Here is a 24,972-nt window from a genome sequence, read left to right as displayed (position 1 = left end):
TACGTTACAATGCTTTTTTTCTCTCTCCTGTGTCTCCTCTACTACTCAATATAATACAGGTAACTAGGGATGTAACGATTCGCCCAACTCACAATTCAAGGTGATTCACGATACTGATTTCGCAATACCATTTTATAATTATTTTAACAAAATGAGATTTAAGACAAATTATAAATGAAAAGGTATCTGTCTATTATTTCTCAGACAAAATGCTGCACTTTTTTAATATGTTAAGTTTAAATATGTTAATATGTTAAGTTTAAATAAAGTTTAAATATGTTAAATAATAGAACTAAATTGCATTTTAAAAACAAACTCCAAATCACATAAATAAATAATACACATAAAAGAAATCTCTTCATCTCTTTCTGTTTAGAATTAGAGGCAACCACTGCGTTTTAATTGCAATCCAAATAAAGATGCTGCATACATCAGTTTTTAATTTAAATTAGATTGTATAATTGTGAAATTTGAAGCGAAAGCAGAATGTTCTGACTTTAGATTTGTGAAACTATAATACGTAAAAACATACGAACGAAACAACAGCAGATGGGCTGAAAAAGACGCAGATTTACTCTCTGCCAGCAGGTGGCGCCTATGGAACAGCAGCAATACTGCAACAGTACAGAGGCAAAATGAAGAGAAAATACCACCTAAACTTCTCTGAAGACAGTCAGAAATCTGGCCTTTAGAATAGTTCTGTTGAACTGGCTCAGGTGCATCGTTACATCCCTGCAGATAACAGTGTTTGGATTATTACTGTTGAAGCAGCCTTCATCAGCATCTCTCTTTTGTGTCTCTGCAGTGTCCAGTGAATCAGGGAATCAGTCCGTGTTCCACTCTGACCAGCAGCACGGCGTCTCCGTGTACGGACAGCCCCTGCTCCACCTTAAACAGTAACAGCGGTCGTCCGGCCTGTGGAACCATCACCAGCCCCAGCTCCACCCTCGAGAGCAAAGACAGCGGCATCATCGGTAAGACACACACACATCACCCTTAAAATCCACATCTTCCCCACAAATCCTCATTAGCATAATGTGAAGAATCTTAGTTCTGTAAAATCTAGTTAAATGACCATCATCCAGTCTGGACCAGGGCTATTATAGTTAACTAAAATTAAGGCAGAAACTAAAAACAATAAAAACGTATAATAATAAAAGTATAAAAAAAAATAAAAATAAAAAAAGTATATAAAAATAAACAAAAACAACAACTTTTTATTTCAGCTTATAGCCAAGGAAACATGTCTCATTTTAATTAATTAACTTGATAATAACTAAAACAAAAACTGAAATAATTTATCAAAATCGTATAAAAAATTGTACATACAAAAACTACTAAAAATGGCAAAAACACAAAATAAAATTAACGTATATATATATATATATATATATATATAGGGATTTATTTAAATCTTAATTAAAGCTATAATAGTCTTTTATTTATATGATATTTATAAATATTGTCTGGACACAATATTTTATTAATATTATTCATTATTTATAAATAAATATTATATAATATTTTAATAGTTTTCATTAAGGTTACCATAATTTATTTCAAAAATATTGCCATTGTACGTGTACTTACAATTTTATTTTACAATTGAAATAATCTTTAAATAAACAATTAATGTGTAAGTAATAAATATAAATCTTAAATATATATCTAAATTTAGCAAAAATGAGTGTTAGAAGCTGGTAGCCCTAGTTGCTGAGAAAATAATGAAAAAAAATCATTGATTAATAAACAGTAATAAAAAAAAATTATTTATTTATCGTGTTGATATAAACAATAACAATGAAGCAGATTTATATTTAAATATTAATATTCAAATATCAGTTTGGTGTTCTTCCACTTCTTTATTAATATATACGAAATAAATATAATAATCAGAAATAATACTTTGCCCCCAAGTCTTAAAAAAAAATGATGTTATATTTTAGCATATCTACTTATTATTGTGTAAAAAATTTGATTGCAAAATTGTACAAATAAATAAATCAATAATATAGAGCAAAAATGTAATTTTTTTGTAAACTAAATTAATAATAAAAAAAATGTCCAGATTGATCTAAATTTTACTATGCTTTTTTTTTGTAATTACATTAGATTTTTTTTGTTGCCATTTTTGTCCTTGTTTTTTACATTAAATTAATGGGAATAAATTTTTTTCCACATTATGGTAATAAGAATTTGTGGGGAAAATATGTTTATATTTAGATTTTTGCATAACATATGACCTGGGCATTTCTGTCACCTAATAACTGAAGGCTGTTTTCATAAAAATCTACTTTTTATTGTTAAATGTTGATTGTAAAATTGTAATAAATAAATGTAAGTATAAATGTAAGTATATAGTATAGTAGTGTCTTTAAAAAAAAATATATATATATATATATATATATATTTTACAATATACAATATATATACAATATATATATATATATATATATATTTTTTTTTTTTTAAAAAGACACTAGTCTGGACACAGTAAGTAAATTCGTTTTAAATTCATTTATATATATATATATATATATATATATATATATATATATATATATATATATATATATATATATATATATTTACAATATACAATATATATACAATATAATATTACAATATATATATATATGTATATATATATATATATATATATATATATAAATGAATTTAAAACAAATTTACTTACTGTGTCCAGACTGGTCAAAATTGTATTAAAATATTTTTTTTACGTTAAATTATTGGAAATACGATTTTTTTTTTACACTGTGGTAATGAGAATTTGTGGGGGAAATATGCTTATTTAGATTTATTTCAATGCTTATATTTTGATTTTGAGGTAACATATGACCTAAGCAGTTTTGCATTACCATCACCCCATTAAAACCCCATCCCGTCATCCTCTACTCCACAATCTCTGCTTCATTTAGTAGAGATTGAGAGCTGAAATCACAGCCCATGTTGGCCTGTAGATCCAAACGTGGGGTGTTTCGCAGGATGAGGTGTTGATGCAGCTTGGCCGCTTCAGAAAGTCGATTTTGAGCTCCGCTCTGCATTTTTTCCCGGTTGCAGATAGAAAGATTAAACATTTCTCTATGAATTATGCAACATTACAGGCTTGCAGTCCTAGTTTCTGAGAAAATATTGGAGAATGTGTTAATACCATGAAGTTGGTGACCCTGAATTCTAAGCAATTTTTTAATCGCCTTTAGCTTCCGAGGTGTTTATTTTGTCCTTCAGATGTAGTACACATAAGAAGCATGACAAATTTCTGTGTAAATTGTTTGTTAAATCCATTCTCGCAAGAGTTGTTTTGCAAACGGGTTACATAGAAATTGTTCCTGCCGTGGTTGATCCATTAGGCCTGTTGTCTAAGTTTTAGGATGAGAGAAAGAGCAGCAGACGGGGTTGAAGGAGATCTGGAACGTGTTGCCAGTGGGTGATGCTGCTGGTTTGTTGATGTAGAGCAGCGTGTTTGGCCTGCGTGACCCGCTGATGTGATTAATGCTCTCATGACTTTGAAGTTTGTTAAGAATCAGCTGAAAAAAAAAAAAAAAACATTCAGTCCTGAAACTGTTTAGATGCACTTATAGACACATATACAGTGAGCGCCGCACATCTGACGCCATATTGAACATCTGGTTGCTTTTCTGTTATTTAAACCCGGAAAAAAACAGCGCTTGAGGATTTTGCAACACTTTAAACAATGAAGAAGAAATGTTTAAATGGGATCCCACAGTCATGAAAACCCTGGAATTTTAAGAACGCCTAGAAAAGCATGGAAATAAACAATCCTAAAAAAAGTATAGCGATTACTGAAGTGGGTGCGTTTCTAGTATATTTCATCAGTTAGTGAGTGCAGTATCTATAAAAGGATATTTAGAAATTAAAGTTAAGAATTGTCCAAATAATTTCCAGTAATTCAGTCATGGTGTTTAATTGGTTAAAAAGAGAGCCCATTTTTAGTTGTTTGTTTGTTTACATATATATTTATGTGTTTTTATTGATTTCTGTAGTGCATTTTTTTTTTTTTTTAGTATATTGTGAGTTCAGTGTTTATAAACTTATTTTTAAAAATCGAAGTTTGTGTAGAATCATCAAAAATAATTTCCAGCATTCCAAAGTTTTGCTGAATTTATTTATTTATTTATTTTATTTTTCATTCATTCATGAAGTTTATGAGGAATCATCAACAAATCATTTCCAAAAATCCAGTCATGCAGTTTTATTGATCAAATGTTAGGAAGCACAAGATTTATTTTATTTTATTTTATATATTGTGAGTACAGTGTTTATAAAATTATTTTTAAAAACTGAAGTTTGTGTAGAATCATCAAAAATAATGTCCAGCATTCCAAGATTTTGTGGAATTTATTTATTTATTTTTCTTTCATTCATTCATTCATTAATTTTTTTCATTCCTTTTTTTTTATTAATTCACTCAATTATTCATTCATAAAGTTTGTGAGGGATCATCAACAAATCATTTCCAAAAATCCAGTCATGGAGTTTTATTGATCAAATGTTTGAAAGCACAAGATTTTATTTTATTTTATTTTATTTTAGATATTACTTTATTTAATTTTATTTTATATTTTATATATTGTGAGTGCAGTGTTTATAAAATTATTTTTAAAAATTGAAGTTTGTGTAGAATCATCAAAAAATAATTTCCAGCATTCCAAGATTTTGCTAAATTTATTTGTTTATTTATTTTGCATTCATTCATTCTTTCATTCATTTTTTTCATTCATTCATTCGTGAAGTTTGTGAAGAATCATCAACAAATCATTTCATTGATCAAAAGTTTGGGAGCCCAAGATTTTTTATTTTATTTTATTTTTTTATTTTATTTTAGATATTGTGAGTGCAGTATTTATAAAATTATTTTTAAAAATTGAATTGTATGTAGAATCGTCAAAATATAATTTCCAGCAATCCAAGATTGTGCTTAATAATTCATTCATTCATTCATTCATTCATTCACTTCGAAAGTTGGTGAAAATTTTAATTTTAATTTTATTTTATTAGAATTAGGTTAGAATTTTAGGTTAGAATTGCTTTTTTGTGAGCGCACTGTCTATGAAATAATTTTAAAAATTTAATTTTGTGAAGAATTGTCAAAAAATAATTTCCAGCAATCTTAAGACTGTGCTGTATTTATTTATTTATTTATTTATTTATTTATTTATTTACTTACCTAACATTGTATTCTCTTTATTTACTTATTTATTTATTCTCTTCGTAGAGATGGTCAGATATTCTTGATGTTCTTGATGCTCTTTGGATCATCTTAAATGATGCTGGAGAACATGGTCATCAGCTTCAGTTCATATGGCAGAAGAGACCAAATACTAACACATTTTTACATTCATATTCACTTGTCACTCAAACTGGAGACAGTCTAATTTATAATGCAGAAATGAATGCATAACAGAAGCATCTTCACCAGCGCTCTCAGATGTTTGGAGCTGGCTGTATGAGCGTGTCTGTGTGCGTGTGCGAGCGCTGACACATGACACATGCAGCTGTTGTCATGCATGTTATTTAGTAATAAACTCAGAAGCTGAAACTGAACCCAGAGACTCATCCGCCCCCCTCAGATCACAGAACAAACACACGTGCATGAATGCACACACTCTCAGCTCTTCAGGTTTGTACTTTGTTAGTATGTTTTGTCTGGTCATTGTTTGTTTATCTATTTTTTAATTTGAATGAAAAAAGGCAGAGTTATTAGCAGTGACAGCAAACACTGATCCAAACAAACATCCATCAATATTCAAAGTAAACAGTGTGTTTGTAATGGGCGGTTTGAACTGATGTTATTGCTCATTAGCAGCATGCTAAATGTGGAGGGAAATGATGATCAGGTGAAAGTGTAGATAAGGTCAGTGACTCTTTAGAGTTTTTGAGCGGTAATGATGGTCATCTCAAGTCACATTCTCCTGCTGCTCTTTATCTTTGCTTATTTGAGATGTTTGAAGATCCTTTACTTTGAGATGTTTAAAGATTATATATATATATATATATATATATATATATATATATATAAATATATAAAGAAATTCATCACAGGGTTTTGTTTTTTTTTTAGTATTTTTTATTTAATTGTGACTGGCTTCCATGACAAGATCAATCTGTACACTCTATTAAATACTGTTTTAGTTGTTTTTAACATATGAACATATATTTTATGTTTTCTTTTAGTAGTTTTATGTGTTTTTTTTTTTTTTTAATTTTTAAGTATGTCTATATAGTTTATATAGAATATATATACTTTGTATATACATATACATGTAGTTTTTTTTTTTTAATTATTATTTCATTATTTAATTATGACTGATCAGTCTGTACACTCTATTAAATACAATTTTAGTTGTTTTTAATATTTGTATTTATTTATTTTTTAAATATTTTCTTTTAGTAGTTTTTTGTGGGGTTTTTTTATTTTTAATTTTTAAGTATGTTTCTATAATTTATTAGTTTTTTGATTATTATTAATTTTTGTTTAATTATGACTTCTATGACAAGATCAATTTGTACACATTAAATACTTGTTTTAGTTGTTTTTAATATTTTAATTATTTTAATATTCAATTATTTTATTTTTATTTTATATTTTCATTTAGTAGTTTTTTTATTTATGTATGTATGTATTTATTTATTTATTTATTGTTTTAATAATTTATATTTATTATTATTATTATTTTTTTTTATTTAATGATGACTGCCAGCTTCCTTGACAAGATCATCTGTACACTCTATTAAATTCTATTTTAGTTGTTTTTAATATAATATAATATAATATTATTAATATATTTATTTATTTTTTAAGTATGTCTATATAATTAATTAATTAATTAATTAATTTTTTTTGTTATGACTGGCTTCCATGACAAGTTTGTGTATATATATATGTATCACTTTTATTAAAAATAGTAAAAATATTCAAAAATATATATATATATAAAAAAGGTTTTCTTTTAGTTTTTTATATTTATTAAAATACCTTCAAAGCTGTTCTTTACAAACAAACAAACATGCATACATACATACATACATACATAATAAGGGTTGTTTGTCAGAAATTTGATCTGTACTATTAATTTGAATTGAACAGAATCAATGTAAATGAATAAATCAGAATCATATGCACACACATTGTCAATAATATTGTTTCCTCTCGTCCAGCTACCATCACCAGCTCATCAGAGAATGACGACCGCAGCGGCTCCAGTCTGGAGTGGGGTAAAGAGGGCAGTATAAGGAGCTGCGCTCAGCATGTGCGGCCAGACACATGCTCTCCTGTGGCCGAGGAGGAAGCGTCAACGTCCGGGACAGGGATACGCAGCGTCGCCGCGGCTAAGAAGGCTTCAGGAGCCGTAGGGCCTGAGGGACCCGTCCAATATCCCACACAGAACTCGTCCAGTCTGATGATGCCTCGGCCCAACTCAGTCGCAGGTAAGAGAAATCAGCACAGAACAGCAGGGTCGTCCTGTGATTCCTGAGGCGATGACAGACGCGTGACTGCTGGAATGAAGCAGAGCAGAGACTCATGGGAAGACACTGCCACCAGTTTAAGGGTGTGTGTGTGATGTAGATTGTGAGAGAGCTTATTATCAGGAGTCACATTCTTTCTCCTGTTGCTCCTTGAGGAAGCAGATACGTCGGGCAGCTGTTGTGTGTGTGTGTGTGTGTGTGTGTGTTAGTTGTTGGCTGGCTTCTGTCTTTAGCATCAGTTCCACATTCCTCAGGCTGGTTTGACTGGTCATGTGATCTTTCCCGCTTCTCTGACAGTTGGTTGAATCTCACAAAAACACGTTGTATTTCACATTGAAATCAAGAGAAAGAAATAAGACATTTTTAAGCATCATTTTTTTGCATTGTGACATTATTTTCATGACAGTTGAACATTTATCATTTTATTTTATTTTTGATTTAAAGAACTATTTAATTATATCTTTTGTTATTTAATTTATTTGCTTTCCAGTAAAAACAAAGAACTGGTTTTGTTTTATTGTATTTTGTTTTTTTATTAAAGTACATACAAAGCTGTCCTCTGCATAAATAATTTAAATAAATAAATAAATAGTTGAATTTTCATTGAACTTTTTTATTTACTTATGTTAATTTATTGCATTAATTACATGTAATTTTTTAAGTAAAGAACTATTTTTTTTTATCTTTTATGTTTTTTTATTTATCTGAAAAAGTACTATCAAAACATGCATACATACATACATACATAATATATTTATACATAAAAATAGATATTTATATTTTATATATATTTTAATATAGATATTTATATATTTATATGAATTTTCATTACAATTAAACACATATCTCACAATATTTTCATTAGTATAATTTGATAATATATTATTTACGTTTTGTATATCATGGTAGTATTTGTTGAACTGTCTTTAAAATCATGATTAACATGATAAACCATTAGAAAGTTATAATATATATAAATATAAGCATTTATTTATATATAACATATAAATGCTTATACACATAATACATTTTTATTTATTTCTTTGTTTATTTATTGTATTAAGTACATATATGATATATGTTCTAGTTTTTATTTTTTATTAGTTATTTAATTTTATTATTCAGTGTATTTTTTTTTATTTAAATAACATTTTTTAATTAGTTTTATTTATTTATTTGTATAATTATTTGAAAAGCTTTCTGGTTTAAAAAAAAAAGGTTTTATTTTATCTTTTTTTTTTTTTTTTTTTTTTTTTTTTTTATAGAGTACCTTCAAAGCTGTCCTCTAAAAACAAACAAACATGCATATATATATATTTAATTTTTATTTATTTGTTAATTTTAGTTTTTGTTTATGTATTAAGTACATATATTATGTGATATATAATCTGTATCAATTATATCATATAATAAATATAAATATTATGTAATATAATGAAGATTGGGTTTTTTTTTTTATTATTTGGGAAAATTTGTGCACCAATTTATTGTGCACAATAAGACCAGGATAATTTTTTAATAAGAATAAGATCTATTGGGCACATTTTGTTATACCTACAAACACGAGAACTTTTTAAAAAACATTATTTAAATGCTTGTTAATTATAGGCAGTATTTATATGTTTATATTTATGCTTTGTAGTAATAAGAATTTGAGGCTGATTTGTCATGAAAATGTCACAATGCTCAAAAATGTAATGATCCTAAAAAAAATTATTATTATTCATTTTATTTTGATGTGAAATGTGACCTTAACATGTTGTTGATGGGTTTGATGATCATGATTTTTGAAAGATTTGTCTTGATTTTGTTTGGTGTTTGGATGAATATGAGGCTTGTATCTCTCACAGAACCTGATTTTTGTGATGAAGGCTGATGTTTTGGATGTGTGTGTTTAGTTTTGGTTTATTGTGGTGTGTGTGTTGTGTTGTGCAAGGTAAGGTGAAAAAATGCTTCTCATAAAAAGCCGTCAGTCATTAAACTAAGCGAGTCGACGTGAAACAATAAAAACTGGTTGGCACCATAAAGCATGTGCAGTTGTCAAGGTTAGACTATGTTTTCTTTAGACTGTGTGTGTGTGTGTGTGTGTGTGTGTGTGTGTGTGTGTGTGTGTTCGCATTTTCATTTTGTACACCTGCTTGGTTTTAGTCATTTCACACCCTGTTTGGCCTCGGTGAATAAAGCATTAATCTTTACTGAGCGTTTGATAGATCTGTAACTTCACTGCTTTCCCAGCTGCCGATGTGGCATTACCACAGACACACTCACAAAATACAGCTACAGATGGGAGGAATTTTATGATTCTGGTTACACTTTGCATTCTGCTTAATTTTCTTAATTTTTAAAATAAAAAAAAAAAACTTGTAATTTTTTTTGGTTGCTTTATTTTATTTTATTGTATTTTATTTTAAATCTCTAAAGAACTATTTATTTATATATTTTTAACAATTTTATTTTATTTATTTCATTTTATTTTATTTTATTAAAAGTACCATCCTCCTCAGAAGACAAAAAAATAAAATAAATAAGTAATTAAAAAAAAAAAAGATTTTTGGTTAATAAAATAAAATAAAATCTATTTTCTATTTTTTTTCTATAATTTTGTCCTCATCAGAAGACAAAAAAACGTAATTAAAAAAATTTAATTGAATTTAAATAACTATTTATTTATTTTTTTAATCTATTTTATTTTATTTTATCTTATTTTATTAAAAGTACCATCCTCCTCAGAAGACAATAAAATAAAATAAGTAATTAAAAAATATATATTTTTGGTTAATTAAATTAAATAAAATTAAATTAAATCTATTTTATTAATTATATTTTATTATAATTTTGTCCTCCTCAAAAGACAAAAAAAGTAATATTTTTTTTCAATTTAATTTTAAATAAAAAAAAATTAAATAATTTTAATTTTAATAACTATTTTTTTTATCTATTTTATTTTATTTTATTAAAAGTACCATACTCTTTAGAAGACAAAAAAAATAAAATAAATAGAGTAATAAAAAGTAATAAAAAAAAAAGTAATAAAAAAAGGACCTTTTTAAAAAAAAAAAAAAAAATCAGTAAGTAAGAAAAAAAAATAGATTTTTGGGTAGATAGATTTAATTTTAATTTTAATTTTAATTTTAATTTTAATTTTAATTTTAATTTTAATTTTAATTTTAAGTACCATCCTCCTCAGAAGACAAAAAATATAAATAAAATAAAATAAAATAAAATAAAATACTAAGTAATTTTAAAAAAAATCTGGGAAAAAAAGTGCCATCAGAGCTCTCTTCTGAATGTATACCTTTAACTACCCATTGTCAAATGAACAACCTTGATTTACATCTTAAGTTCAACATAACAGTGAATGAATCATTAGATTGATTCTAATGGCACTCAGCATTGATTCGTTGTAGAATCAGCGCTGCAGTAAACACTTTTTGTAATATCGCATTTTGTCTGTGCAAGAATGACATTCAAGAACATCTTTCAGCAGCAGTATTTTAACTAAATAAGAACTGTTTAATCCTGTTTATAGTCCTCATTCACTCACTCAGATATTTATTAAACTCTCTCTCTCCAGCTGATTTAAGTGCATGGCGTTCTCTTATCCAATCATAAGGCTCATTTGTCTCCTGGCATGATGATGTCATAGTTCTGCTGCATTGGTGTTGGTTTTTGAGGGAGAGATGGGAAGGGCAGGCAAAGACGACATTATAAGGCGAAGCTCGCAGAGGACAGGTAACGGGACGCAATGTCTCACAGCCTCCATTTACCTTGGACACTTTGGACATGTGCCGAGTTCACTTTTCCAAAAATGCATATAGTGAATATGCATCATCCTTCTTACAGTTATTTGTCTGAACCAGTTTCTAAATCATCCTCAGTGATTCATTTCTGAACAAACTATTCTTTTGAATTGATTCTTTTTTTTTAATAGTGAATCCAGTTAAGTGATTTGAATTTTAAAGAATTGTTATTTTGAGTCAGTTCTTTTCAGTTGTTTGAACCAGGTAACAAATCAGTCTAAATGATTTATTTGTGAACAAACTGATCTTTTGAGTTAATTCTTTTCAATTGGTTGAACCAGTTAGCAAATCAAATAAGCGATTCATTAAGAAATTGATCTGAATCAACCAAAGAACAAGTTGTTCTTTTCAGTTGTTTGAACCAGGTAACAAATCACTCTAAGTGATTTGTGTGTGAACAGCCCATAATTTTGAGTTAATTCTTTTCATTTGGTTGAACCAGGCAACAAATCAATGAAATGATTCATTAACAAATTGGTCTGAATCAATATTTTGTCAACTGTATGTTGCTTATATGTGGAGTAAGAAGCCATAGTGGGATCAGATTCGTGAACGAATTGTTCTTGACTCAGTTCTTTTCAGTTGTTTAAACCAGGTAACAAATTAGCCTAAGTGATTCATTTGTGAACAAACTGTTCTTTTGTGTTGATTCTTTTCAGTTAATTGGCTGAACCAGTTTGCAAATCATCCTCAGTGATTCTTTTCCGGACAAACTTTTATTTTGAAATGATTCTTTTCAAATAGTTAACCTAGTAAAATAATCAGCCTAAATGATTCAAATTTAAACAAGTTGTTCTTTTCAGTTGTTTGAACCAGTTAACAAATCAATTAAATGATTCACTAATAAATTTTTTCAAACAACTGAAAAGAACTAAGTGATTCATTTGTGAACAAATTGTTCTTTTGGCTGAACCAGTTTCCAAATCATCCCCAGTGATTCTTTTCTGAATGAACTGTTATTTTGAAATGATTCTTTTCAAATTGTTAACCTAGTTAACTAATTAGCCTAAATGATTCAAATTTAAATGAGCTGATATTTTCAGTTAGTTCTTTTCAGTTGTTTGAACCAGGTAACAAATCAGTCTAAATGATTCATGTGTGAACAGTCCATACCTTAAATTAAGTGATTCATTAACAAATCAGTCTGAATCAATGTTTTGTCAACTATATGTGAAGTAGTGCCATAGTGGTGTCTGATTTGTGAACAAATTGTTCTTTTTACTAATTTCTTCAAACAACTGAAAAGAACTAAGTGATTCTTTTGTGAACATTTTGTGTTGATTCTTTTCAGTTAATTGTCTGAACCTGATTCCAAATCAACCTCAGTGATTCTTTTCCGAACGAACAGTTATGATTCTTTTCAAATTGTTAACCTAGTTAACTAATCAGCCTAAATTATTTGAATTTGAACAAGTTGTTCTTTTCAGCTGTTTGAACGAGGTAACAAATCAGTCTTCAGTTCCGATCAGTTCTTCAGCATAAGTGATTCATTTGTGATCAGAGTTAATAATTCTGTTGAGTTAATTCTTTCCAATTCTTTGAAAACTGGTTCACACAGGAAGTTCTTACATCCCATCCGCATTATATTTTAACTGTTGATCTATGTTTTGGTAAACACATTTCTTGTCCTTTAAGTTTGACAGCGTACAGTTTGGATTATCCATTATACATTTTTGTGATCTGTTTCTTTAAGTGTTGTCAAGTAAATGGTGCTGTCAGTGGAGATGCTGCTGCTTTAGTCTTTAGCGTCTGTCTTGGATTTTCGACCTCAGTGAATAATCATTCCATTTAATTTCTGAGACTGAACTTCATTTGTGTCCAGGCAACCGATCCATTTACTGGACAGCTCATTAAGACCACAGTGAACTCTCTCTCGCTCGCTCTCGTAGAAAACAAAGACCCCATTTTAACCGCTCAGATATTAGAATGAGTCACAGATCTCACTCGTGTCAATCCTGCTCCTGCTGTGCCACATGAAAATCTCAAATATGTTGCAGTCTGATTTTTTTCACATATGAATTTTAATCTTACAGATGAGAAAGTTAGAGCACACAACAAAAAAACTTTGTTTTAGATGTTCTCAAGAAAATTTGAGTGAGTGTGCAAAACTCATCTCTCTAATGTAAAGCTCCGTGATATATTCATATTTCTCCGCTTCAGCTGTCATTTTTCTTTCAGCTCGAGCTAAAGTTTGAGGAGAATCTTGCTGAGCAAGTTAAAGTTTATTAAGCTGTCAGCATTTATTAGCTGTTGACAGGTAACAGTTTATTACCTGAATAATAGCGCATCTGGTTTGCATCTCCCCCTTGAGACAGAAGTTTTTTACCATCACAGTTATGCAATAATGCACGTTAAGTACGTTCAGCAGGTTTGTGCACTTGCGGTATTTTGACTAAACATCTCCATCTGCCGTGGTTTGCTTGTGTGGAGTTTGTTATGGCATAAGAAAGAGTTTTAGTGTCTCTGATTTAAGCTTCAGTAGCAGAAACCGTTTTAGATTTGGTACATTTGGTTCATTTCAAAACTATCCAATTAAAGGAGAAGTCCACTTCCAGAACAACAATTTACAAATAATTTACTCACCCCCTTGTCATCCAAGATGTTCATGTCTTTCTGTCTTTAAGTCAGAAATGATGGTGTTTGAGGAAAGCATTTCAGGATTTTTATCCATATAATGGACTTCATTGGTGCCCCGATTTTTAGCTTCCAAAATGTAGTTTAAATGCAGCTTCAAAGGCTCTAAACGATCCCAGCTGAGGAAGAAAGGTCTTATCTAGTGAAATGAACGTTCATTTTTTTTCGAAAAATAAAAATTTGTGTACTTTTTAGGCACAAAAGCTCATGTAGCACAGGCTCTGGGATGTGCGTCCATGATGCTACAAATTAGTGATGGGTCATTCTTGACCGATTCATTCATTTTGAACGAATTTTTAATATGACTTGGGAAGAACGAGTCGTCTCGAGGAGTGATTCGTTCAGTTGCGCATGTGCAACATCCTATTAGGTTCTTTACTGGAATTCACCTGTTTCGAGTCTTCAGGATTTTCGAGATGTTTGTTTATCTTATGGGGCTGTCACGTAATACTGATTTTGCTAAAATGAACAAAATGACTCGAAAAAAGATTTGTTCATTTTGCTGAACGAGACTCAAAGAACTTCCCAGACTCTTCTTCCTCAGCTGGGATCGTTTAGTGTCTTTTGAAGCTGCATTTAAACTACATTTGGGAAGTTCAAAATCGGGGTACCAATGAAGTCCATTATATGAAGAAAAATCCTGAAATGCTTTCCTCAAAAAACAGAATTTCTTTACGACTGAAGACAGAAAGACATGAACATCTTGGATGACAAGGGGGTGTGTAAATGATTTGTGAACTGTTGTTCTGGACTTCTCCTTTAACTGAATCACACTGATTGATTAAAGAATTGATTATTAAGATTATTTATCTGAGCCTTTTGAGATCATATACATCAATATTGAGGTCAAATGTTGCCGTAAGACAAAAAAATCAGGATGTACGGTAAAATTTTTCATGTTTTTTTTTTCAGTTTCTTCAGCTCACCGAAGCTGCATTCGTATGATTACAATTGCAGTAAAAACAGTAATATTGTGAAATATTTTTACAATTTGAAATAAAGGGTTTTTTTGTGCGAACATTGTAAAATGTAATTTATTCAAGTGATTTAAAGCTGAATTTTCAGCATCATTACTCTAGTCTTCAGTGTCACATGATCCTTCAGAAATCATTCTGATATGCTGATTTGCTGCTCAGAAACATTTCTGATTATTATCAATGTTGAAAAGTTATGCAGTTAAGCCCAAGTTTAATATTAAGCATCGGGTGTTTTAAAAACACCGTAACCTCACGTATGAGCAATAGTGATTCTCGCTTTTGCAAACAATGCTAATGAGCTTAAACAGCGAATACACACACCAACTGGCGGCGCTACGTGAGTTTAATTAGACTCAAGAAAGCAAAGAGCTCAAGCTAATTAAGCCAATTTGCTATTTAATACGTGGAAAATGAAAAACAAAGTCTTTTACAGGATGAGCACGCGACAGCTGGACATGTGGCCGCATGCATCCTCACAAACAAACATGCACACATGCAGTCAAATAACAGTGTGTTCTGTGTTGAGTCCGGTCTTGCTAGGAGGTCTTCTGACTCCGTTCGATCGGCCTCTTAATGCCCGTAAGCCTCCAAAAATAACGGACATAAATCTATAATTGTATTATCGCACAGCAGGGCACGTCTGCAGAATGTCTCTTCTCACCTTCTGGACTCCGAGTGTGCTTGATGTCTGAAATACAGCCACCGAAGCAGCAGACGTGATAGCATTTGTTCAAAAATGAAAGAGTAGTGCTGATGGAAACATACGGAATATTTTTTGCAGTTCTTTCCGTACATGACAAATGATAGTGAACATTTTTTTTAAGCTCAGAAAAGGATATAAACGCATTCAGAAATGCTGCTATGCAGTATAGAATTATATATATATATATATATATATATATATATATATATGTATATATATATATATATATGTATATGTATATATATGTATATGTATATGTATATATATAGTGGGCACAAATTAAGAATAACTCATTTGTTCCCTCACTTTAGTGTATTATAGTGACATTGTACTAACCTCATTACTGATTCATTTACTCGTTTAAGTAGATTGTGGCCTCATATTAATTAATATCCTCTTTTCAGTAAATTATGGACAAATTGTACTAACTAATTGCCTCTTTTTAGTAAATTGTGGCCACGTTGAACTAATTTGTTCCCTCGTTTTAGTAGATCATGGCCTTGTACTAATTCGTTCCCTCATTTTGGTAAATCACAAATTGTACTAATTTGTTCCCTCGTTTTAATAAATCACGGCCAAGTTGCACGTATTTGTTCACTTGTTTAGTAAATTGTGGCCTAGTTGTACTTACTCCTTTTCTTTGTTTTAGTAAATCGTGGCCCAAGTTGCAAAAATTTGTTCGCTTGTCTTAGTAAATTGTGACCATGTTGTACTTACACTTTACCTTTGTTTTTGTAAATTCAAGTCTCACTGTACCAATTTGTTCAGTTGTTTTAGTAAATTATGGGCAAATTGTACTAACTTGTTTCCTTGTTTTAGTAAAATGTGGCCAAGTTGTATTTACTCCTTTCCTTTGTTTAAGTAAACGTGGCCTCGTACTAATTTGTTCCCTCATTTTAGTAAATTGTGGCGAAGTTGCGCACATTCATTCCCTCATTTTAGTAAACCTTTGCATCGTACTAATCCATTCTCTAGGGATGGGCGATATCTTATCGTTTGTGATATACCGGTAAAAATTTTCCCCACGATAAGAATTAGTTTTCCCGCGATAATAACAATAAATTCTAGTTGTTGACATATTTCTGTGTGCGACAGTGCGGAGTGACATGCTGAAGGCAGACGAGAATCTAGTACATCGCTAACGCTAAATGAGGAGCTCCAATCTGGAACTGGTTTGGTCAAAACTGTGTAGTGCGTCAAAAATGGGTCTGAGCCTTGAATAACGTTACCTGTACGAGTGGCAAGTGTACGATGCGGTTTTGCATGTGTATGAGCCTGTTTACAAACCTGTCGTCCAACAAAGATATCATTTGCTGCCATGCTTTTTCTCCAAATTAAGTTCATAAAATAGTTATAATAACCTAACCTCATAATAACCTTTTGTGATCAGCCATGGTTTCACATCACAAAATGGGGCTGAAATCATACTATTTTATTGTATTATAAAGTCTATGTCGATTAGCATTGCATTACAAATATACTTAATCCTTAAAAAATACCCAAGATTGCTTGAAGAACACAGACAAACCATATATTGTAGCAATCGTATGTTTATTGTCTTCAAGTTTCCTCAGTTCAAATTCCTCTATCTGCATTTTATTCAGCTAAAGTGATAACTGGATTAGAAATTCCTGAAGCGTCGTCAGTACTACTACTTCTACTATAAAGCATATGTGGAGTTTTTGCTCAAGGGCGCCCTCGGGCTTCTGAATCAGAAATGGCTTTATTGGCCAAGTGTGTTTCACACTCAAGGAATTCATCTCAATGTTAGGAGCTTCCAGTACAGAAAGTACAAACAATTTAATTCACATTCCAGTGAATTAAAGAGTCATTACATTACGTGTGTACTTAGTAATGCTCACAACACCGTATTTGGGGTAAAAATAGGAAAGATAATACTTGTTTTTTAAAGAAACACAATTTCCCTGAATTATCGTCATCGATATCGTTATCGCAATAAATACCAGGAATTATCATGATAAGGTTTTAAGCCCATATCGCCCATCCCTACCATTCTCTTGTTTTAGTAAATTGTGGCCTCATACTAATTCGTTCTCTAGTTTTTGTAAATCGTTGCCAAGTTGTACTTATTTCTTTCAGTTGTTTTAGTAAATCATGGCCTCGTACTAATTTGTTCCCTCATTTTAGTAAATCGTGACCAAGTTGCACAAATTTGTTTACTTGTTTTTAGTAAACTGTGGCAAAGTTGTACTTACTCCTTTCCTTTGTTTTAGTAAACCGTGGTCTCATTGTAACAATTCGTTCCCTCGTTTTAGTAAATTGTGGCCTTGTACTAATTTGTTCCCTCGTTTTAATAAATTGTGGCCAAGTTGTACTTAATCCTTTCCTTTGTTTCAGTAAATCGTGGCCTGTACTAATTCATTCCTTCATTTTAATAAATCGTGGCCAAGTTGCACAGATTTGTTCATTTGTTTTAGTAAATTGTGGCCAAGTTGTACTTACTCCTTTCCTTTGTTTTAGTAAATTGTGGTCTCATTGTAACAATTCGTTCCCTCATTTTAGTAAATCGTGGCCTATTAATTCATTCCCTTGTGTCAGTAAATCATGGCCTTGTTACTGAATTGTTCCCTCGTTTCAGTTAATTAATTGCCTCCTTACTTACTAATTGTTTCCTTGTTTTAGTAAATAATGGAGAAATTGTACTAATTCATTGCCGCTTTTTAGTAAATTGTGGGAATAAATTAGTATGACATGGCCGCGATTTACTAAACTTAAAAAGTCATGGGAACTAATTCTTAATTCATGGCTATGATTCTAGAAAACAACAGAATGAAATAAAGCATTGAAGTGTCAGTGCATTAAATAGTGTGATAATATCTGAATTGTCTTTTCAAAGCCCGACTGAGCGAGCTGAAGGCATCTGTGTCAGTGTAAATCAAGGCTGTTTGGGTGAATCAATGCAGCGGTGTAGGGTTTTCTGGGATTTTCAGATATCAAACCCTTCTCTTTTTCTCCTCACAGGACTTGTATCGATATGAAGCAGCAGTTAGTATCTATTCCTACATCCTACATCCCTACACTCTCTTTCTTCTCTCTCTCAGAAGATGAAGGCAGACGGAGGCAGATGGTGTTTCAGCGAGAGAAAATTCTGCCGTTCTTCTTTGCACTGTGGTCTTGGGAGACTCGGCAGAGACGCGCGCTTAAGATTTCATCTGCTGTGCAGAGGCAGCATTCCAGAAACTTTCGAGCATCCTTAATCCATCCGTCCAGATGGTTCTGCCGCGCTGCACACATGCGTTGGCCACAATTCGCCATTCAACAGCTGGCTGCTGTTCAATTCATAAGTGTGAATTTGAATCGAATCGGTCACGTCGTATAGGGTGTTGAATTGGAATGTTATGAAGAGGAACCTCTGTGTATATCAGAATGAATTGTGAATTCAGTTCAGTTCTTTTTCTGGTCTTCAGGACTCCAGGTCGCAGTACAAGTGGCCAGTCGTGCGCAGTGATCACTTGTGGTGTTTTTGGGTTGGGTTTGTGGGTAAATGTCTTACTCTGTGGCTCTGGCTTCTGTTCCAGGAAATGACACGTGCCATGCACATTTACATTGTTTACAGCTTTTCTCTTTCCTGACAGCTGGAGGATTCAGTGAAAAGCGTTTGCTCTGGTGACAGTGCATCTGGAATCGCTAGTGTCTTCAGCTGTGGCTGCTTGTGTTCAGCTCAACTGAGCTGTTGCCTTTTCTGCTTTAATTTCACTAGGGCTATTGAGCCTTTTAGCAATATTCAATATTTCTATATTTTAAATGAGTGATTTTTTTTTTTTTTTTTAATTCTAAAAAAGACTTATTGGTGGACTTTTATTATTATTTTATTATTTTATTATTGGTCACTTTTTATTTTTAATTTTTTATTTTATAGGAACCATCAAACAATCATTTTGTTGTTTTTCGGGGAAATATATATATATTTTATTTCGAATTCCAATTAAAATATGTACCTTTTTTTGTAGACAGCATTAATGATCTTTATTTTATTTTATTTTATTTTATTTTATTATTTTATTTGTTTTTTTAATTTGTTTTTTGTTTTTTTTTGAGAGAGGAAATAGCAAAATATATTTTGTCTTTTGAATTTTTAATTTAATTTATTTTATTTTTTTTGGCAAAATACATTTTTTATTTTAAATTCCAGTTGAAATATGTACCTTTTGTGTAAACAGCGTTAATGATAATTTAATTTAATTTAATTTAATTTAATTTTTTAAAATTTATTTTAAGTTGTACTTTAATTTATTTTAATTATATTTTTATTTTTTATTTTATTTTACTTTATTTTACTTTGTATGCTATTTTATATTTCACTTTATTTTATTTTATTTTTATTTTATTTTATTTCAGAGGAAAGAGCTAAATATATTTAGAATTTTTTATTTTATTTTTCATTTCATTTTTGTTATTTAATTTTATTTTCGATTTTAAGATTTTCCTTTATTTTAATTATTATTTTTATTTTATATTTTATTTTATTTTATTTTATTTTTTTATTTTTATTTTATTTAATATTTTACTTTATTTTATTTTATTTATTATTATTAATGTATTTTATTTTAGAGGAAATATCTAAAAATATTTTGTCTTTTTATTTTATTTTATTTTTCATTATTTTATTTTATTTTATTTAATTTAATTTCATTTTAGAGGAGCTAGCAAAATATACTTTGTCTTTTGAATTCTGGTTAAAATGTGACCCTGACGTGTTTTTTGACATTCTCCCACGTTGGTATGTTTTTCGGCAGCATTAATGTGACACTTCTTATTTTATAATATTAATATTTTTTGCCTCCCACTTTAAAACATACATCATAACCTATCTTGATGTTTTTTATGAAGTGCTCAGCACATCTTATTTCACGGTTTGTTTGTTTAAGCGAGTATGTCATTTTACAGCTCTGTGCATTTGTGTGGTTTTCACCTTCGTCTTGTCTTATTTAGCATCACGGCATGCTTTCCTGTCACTCTATCTGTGTTTCTGTGCTCTAAAAGATATGTAGATTGACAGTGGCTTGTCCATCTTCACTTACGAAAGGTCACTTCAGCTGTAATTTGGAGGTTTTTGAACATACTGCTGCTGGCACGGAAAGCATCTATTTGTGTTGTCTTGCACGTTGTCAGACATCCAGTTTCAATTTTTTGATGTGGTGAAGACTCCCCTGGTCATTTTATCCATTTTGAGCTGTTTACTATAATATAAGAAAATATTCTTGCATTCCTGCAGCTCAAAGAGTAGAGAATAATTTCTGAAGAGTCATGTGACACTGAAGACTGGAGTAATGATGCTGAAAATTCAGCTTAGCATCGCAGGAATAAATTACATTTTAAAATATATTACAATAGAAAACAGTTATTAAATTGTAATAATATTTCACAATTTTTACTGTATTTTTGACGATACATATGCAGCTTGAATTAGCATTATAGGCTTTTTTCAAAAACATAAAAAATTCGTTGTTTTTAGAATACACAGTGACCCACAGAGTGATATAGTTACTGAATTAAAAGCAATACTAACCAGCCCAAACCTTCACCAATGTTTTGTTCATTTGTCAACATCACTCATTAATGCCAAATAAAGATCGATTAGCGTCATCCCCAATGGATCAGTGAAGGAGCTTCTGACTTATTTTTTATTTATTTTGTTTTATTTTATTTCATTTTAATTATTTTTTATATTTTATTTTATTTTAAGTATTGTTTATATTTTATTTTATTTTAATTATTATTATTATTTTTTTTTTTTATTTTAATTGTTATTTTTATTTTATTTTAATTTATTTTAGAGGACCTAGCAAAATATATTTTGTCTTTTGATTTTTTTTTTTTCATTTAATTTTTTTTATTTTATTTTATATTTTACTTTATTTTTTTACTTTATTCTATTTTATTTTAATTAATAATTTATTTTATTGTTTATTTTTTTTATTTCATTTTAGAGTTTTTTATTTTTCATTTCATTTTTATTTTATTTTATTTTGGCGAAGGAACTTAGCCAGTCTAGTTAACGAGCGTCTGACCTCGCGTCTCAGCAGACTCGACTTATCAACATGAATCAAGTGTGTTAATTAACATCACCCGGTTCAAAAGGCCCACTCATCTGACCTCATGAATATTCAGGCAATGACATCATCTGGGTTATGCATATTCATCTGTGGGCTCCATTATTAAAGCAAACAATAGGAACAGCAGATTACTCAACGAAAGCAGAGGAATAGGGCATAATCTGTGGAGCTGGTCACGGGCCAGTCTGCTACTAAAGCCAGTCTGATTATATTTCTCTCTCAGCGAGGTTTAGCTCTGCCACTGTGGACTGATTCACTGGGTATCAGCCAAACACACACACACACACTCATGCATGCAGATGCAGAGACATTCGAGTTTTAAAAAACAGATGGGCTATCAATATGCAGTCGTGTTGTACATCGGATGCATGGCGCTGGTTTGACCGGTGGACTCACAGTGTAAACTACATTTACATTTCCTGAAGGCAGCAGCAGGGCTTGTGAGGCAGTAAAACAATAGCGATAAAGTAGGTTTAAGATTCAGTCTTTGGTTTTGTGTAAATGAAACGCCATAACAGAGACACTTGTTGACCAGGAGCCTCTTTTCGCCCACGTCCCTGTCAGCAGATATTAAAATTTGTATTGTATTGGTCTATTGTACCTCTCTTGGCTCACTATAAAAACACATTTCTGCTATAGTTTGCACAATATTGGTGTTATTACAAATAGATAAAGGTACTTTTTCCATTCAGAACCGAAATTGGATTTTTTAAATCAATATCATGCATTCTTATTTATCAGAATTAATCATTAGTACGTATTATTAATATGCTTTTATAGTTAATTATTAATAATAAGCTAATAATAACGAAATTCCAAATCAAGTCAGCTGAATTTGGAATTGGTCAGTTTAATGCATCCTTAATTATAAGTATGAATAATTAATAATTAATAATTATTATTAATATTTTTTATAGTTTATAATAAGTTAATAAATACTAAATTCCAAATCAATTTCCAAATCAAGTCAATTGAATTTGTAATTGGACAGTTTAATGCAATCTTATTTATAAGTATTAATTATCAATAATTAATAATTATTATTATGTTTTAATAGTTAATTATTATTAAAAATTAATAATTACTAAATTCCAAATCAAATCAACTGAATTGGAATTGGTCAATTTAACACATCCTTATTTATAAGTATTAATTATTAATAATGATTAATTACTTGTATGTTTTAATAGTTAATTATTATTAAAAAAAAAAAAAAATTACTACATTCCAAATCAATTTCCAAATCAAATCAACTAAATTTAGAATTGGCCAGTTTAATGCATTCTTATTTATAAGTATTAATTATTTTAATAATTAATAATTATTATGTTTTAATAGTTAATTATTATTAAAAAAAATTTATAACTACTAAATTCCAAATCAATTTCCAAATCAACTGAATTTAGAATTAATGCATCCTTATTTATAACTATTAATAATTAATTATTAATAATTATTGTTAATCTATTTTTATAATTAATTATTATTGTAAAGCTAATAATTAAAATTTCTAATCAATATCCAAATCAATTTAACTGAATTTGGAATCAATTTAATGCATTCTTATTTATAAGTATTAATTATTAATAATTAATAATTATTATTAATAAGTTAATAGTTGCTAAATTCCAAATCAATTTCGAAGTCAAATCAGCTGAATTTGGAATTGGTCAATGAAATGCATCCTCATTTATAAGTATTAATTATTAATAATTGTTATGTTTTTATAGTTAATTATTATTAATAAGTTAATAATTACTAAATTGCAAATCAATTTCCAACTCAAATCAACTGAATTTGGAATTGGTCAGTTTAATTCATCCTTATTAATTAGAATTAATTATTCATAATTATTCTGATGTTAGTTTTTGAATTTGAATTGAAGTGGCAAACTGTACACAGAATTGCAATTCAAATTTGAATTTGTAGTATTTGAATAAATTCATTTGAACTGAATTTTTTTATTTAGATTTTATTGATTGATTTGCATTTTATTTTATTTTATAAAACCAAAGAATCATGACTTTGAATAAAAATATTGGCAAAAGTTACAATTAGACACGTTGACAATATGCTAATAAAATTGAATGATCCGAGTTGAAATTTTAACTTGAGCGCCACGTGTCTCATTTCTGAGTTTGTACAATGTCATATTTCGTGAATCTTTTCTGCAAAGATATTTAACAGGTGAATTTGTTTAACATTTACACCATGTTGACAACTTCAACTTGAAATATAGCTTATTTATATATATAGACGGTTAATAAAAAGTTACGTGATTCATGTTGTAGTTCCACTTGTAAGTTGACTAGTTAAATATAAAATAAAAAATTAAATAATTATAATAAATTAAGTAATCAATTAATAGAAACAATAGAATAGTCAGGTAAACCTTCTGAAATTAAAAAAATAAATCAATTTGACATATCACCCATTCCTAGTCTGTAGTATTGTATGTGTGACAGTAAGGTTGCTAAAAGCTGAATGTGAATGAGAAATGCAGCAGTTCACTGATGTCAGAAAGGGGCGCAGCTGATTTGTTCATTCACTCACTCACTCCGCTCCTCCAGCACCTCCAGCTCCTCCTGCTCCTCCCTCCATCACCCGTCTCCCTCCTGTCCAAACTCTCCTTCAGCTCTGTTTTATTAGCTTTCAGTCTTTTTCTCTGGGAGGATCATAGATTATTTCTCCTCGGGCTGCCCGCTTTGTAGGAGAGAAGAGATAGAGAGATCTCCTCCTCTTCCTCCGTTTCCTCTCTCTTCTGTTTTCCGTCTGTTCTTTCATTGGGATTGCGGAGCGGAGAGCTGCGGCTGTGATTTTCTCGGATGCTTGGTGGGATGCGTTCAGCGATGCGGTGAAGCCGGTGAAAGAGACTCGAGCAGCGGCGCCGTTCACCAGTTGAATGCGAATGAAAGAGAGACGGCTGAACATGGAGGTGCCCTGAGGAGAGAGAGAGAGAGAGAAGGGGAAACAGAGGTTTGCGGGGCTGCGTCTGTCTTTGCCTGAGGAACGCGTCAGTCTGTGAGTATGGAGAGCCTTGGTGCGAGTGCGGAAAGTAGTTTCAGAGCAAACAGGTTGTTGGTGCATTAGTTTCCAAGGCCATGGACTGAAATGGCAGCTTGAAAAAAGTGAAATGTTGCAGGATTTGGCTTTTGCATTTTTACTTCTCTTTGATTTAAATGGGTCTTGTTGCTTTTGAAATGCCTCTGATTGTTCGGTCTGTGTGTGCGTGTTTGCTCATTGACCTGCTTCTGTTCGCCATTCATTCTTTACTG

At 30.3% G+C, this 24,972-nt stretch overlaps 1 protein-coding gene across 4 annotated transcripts in view; it reads left to right on the top strand.

Annotated features, from left to right (window-relative positions):
* Positions 1-24,972, top strand: part of tanc1b (tetratricopeptide repeat, ankyrin repeat and coiled-coil containing 1b) — a 199,793-nt gene that overhangs the window by 104,027 nt on the left and 70,794 nt on the right. For 3 of the 4 annotated variants that reach the window (XM_051119883.1, XM_051119882.1, XM_051119884.1), the window contains exons 6-7: positions 806-974; positions 7,198-7,467. In XM_051119883.1, the coding sequence (XP_050975840.1) occupies positions 806-974; positions 7,198-7,467 (439 nt within the window). Of the gene's footprint in view, positions 1-805; positions 975-7,197; positions 7,468-24,612; positions 24,719-24,972 lie in introns of those variants that run through there. The other variant, XM_051119885.1, reaches the window with a different exon arrangement.

The sequence above is a fragment of the Labeo rohita genome, chromosome 9 (genome assembly GCF_022985175.1).
Source record: "Labeo rohita strain BAU-BD-2019 chromosome 9, IGBB_LRoh.1.0, whole genome shotgun sequence".
Taxonomy (NCBI): Eukaryota; Metazoa; Chordata; class Actinopteri; order Cypriniformes; family Cyprinidae; genus Labeo; species Labeo rohita.
This window is presented reverse-complemented; position numbering and strand designations above follow the sequence as displayed.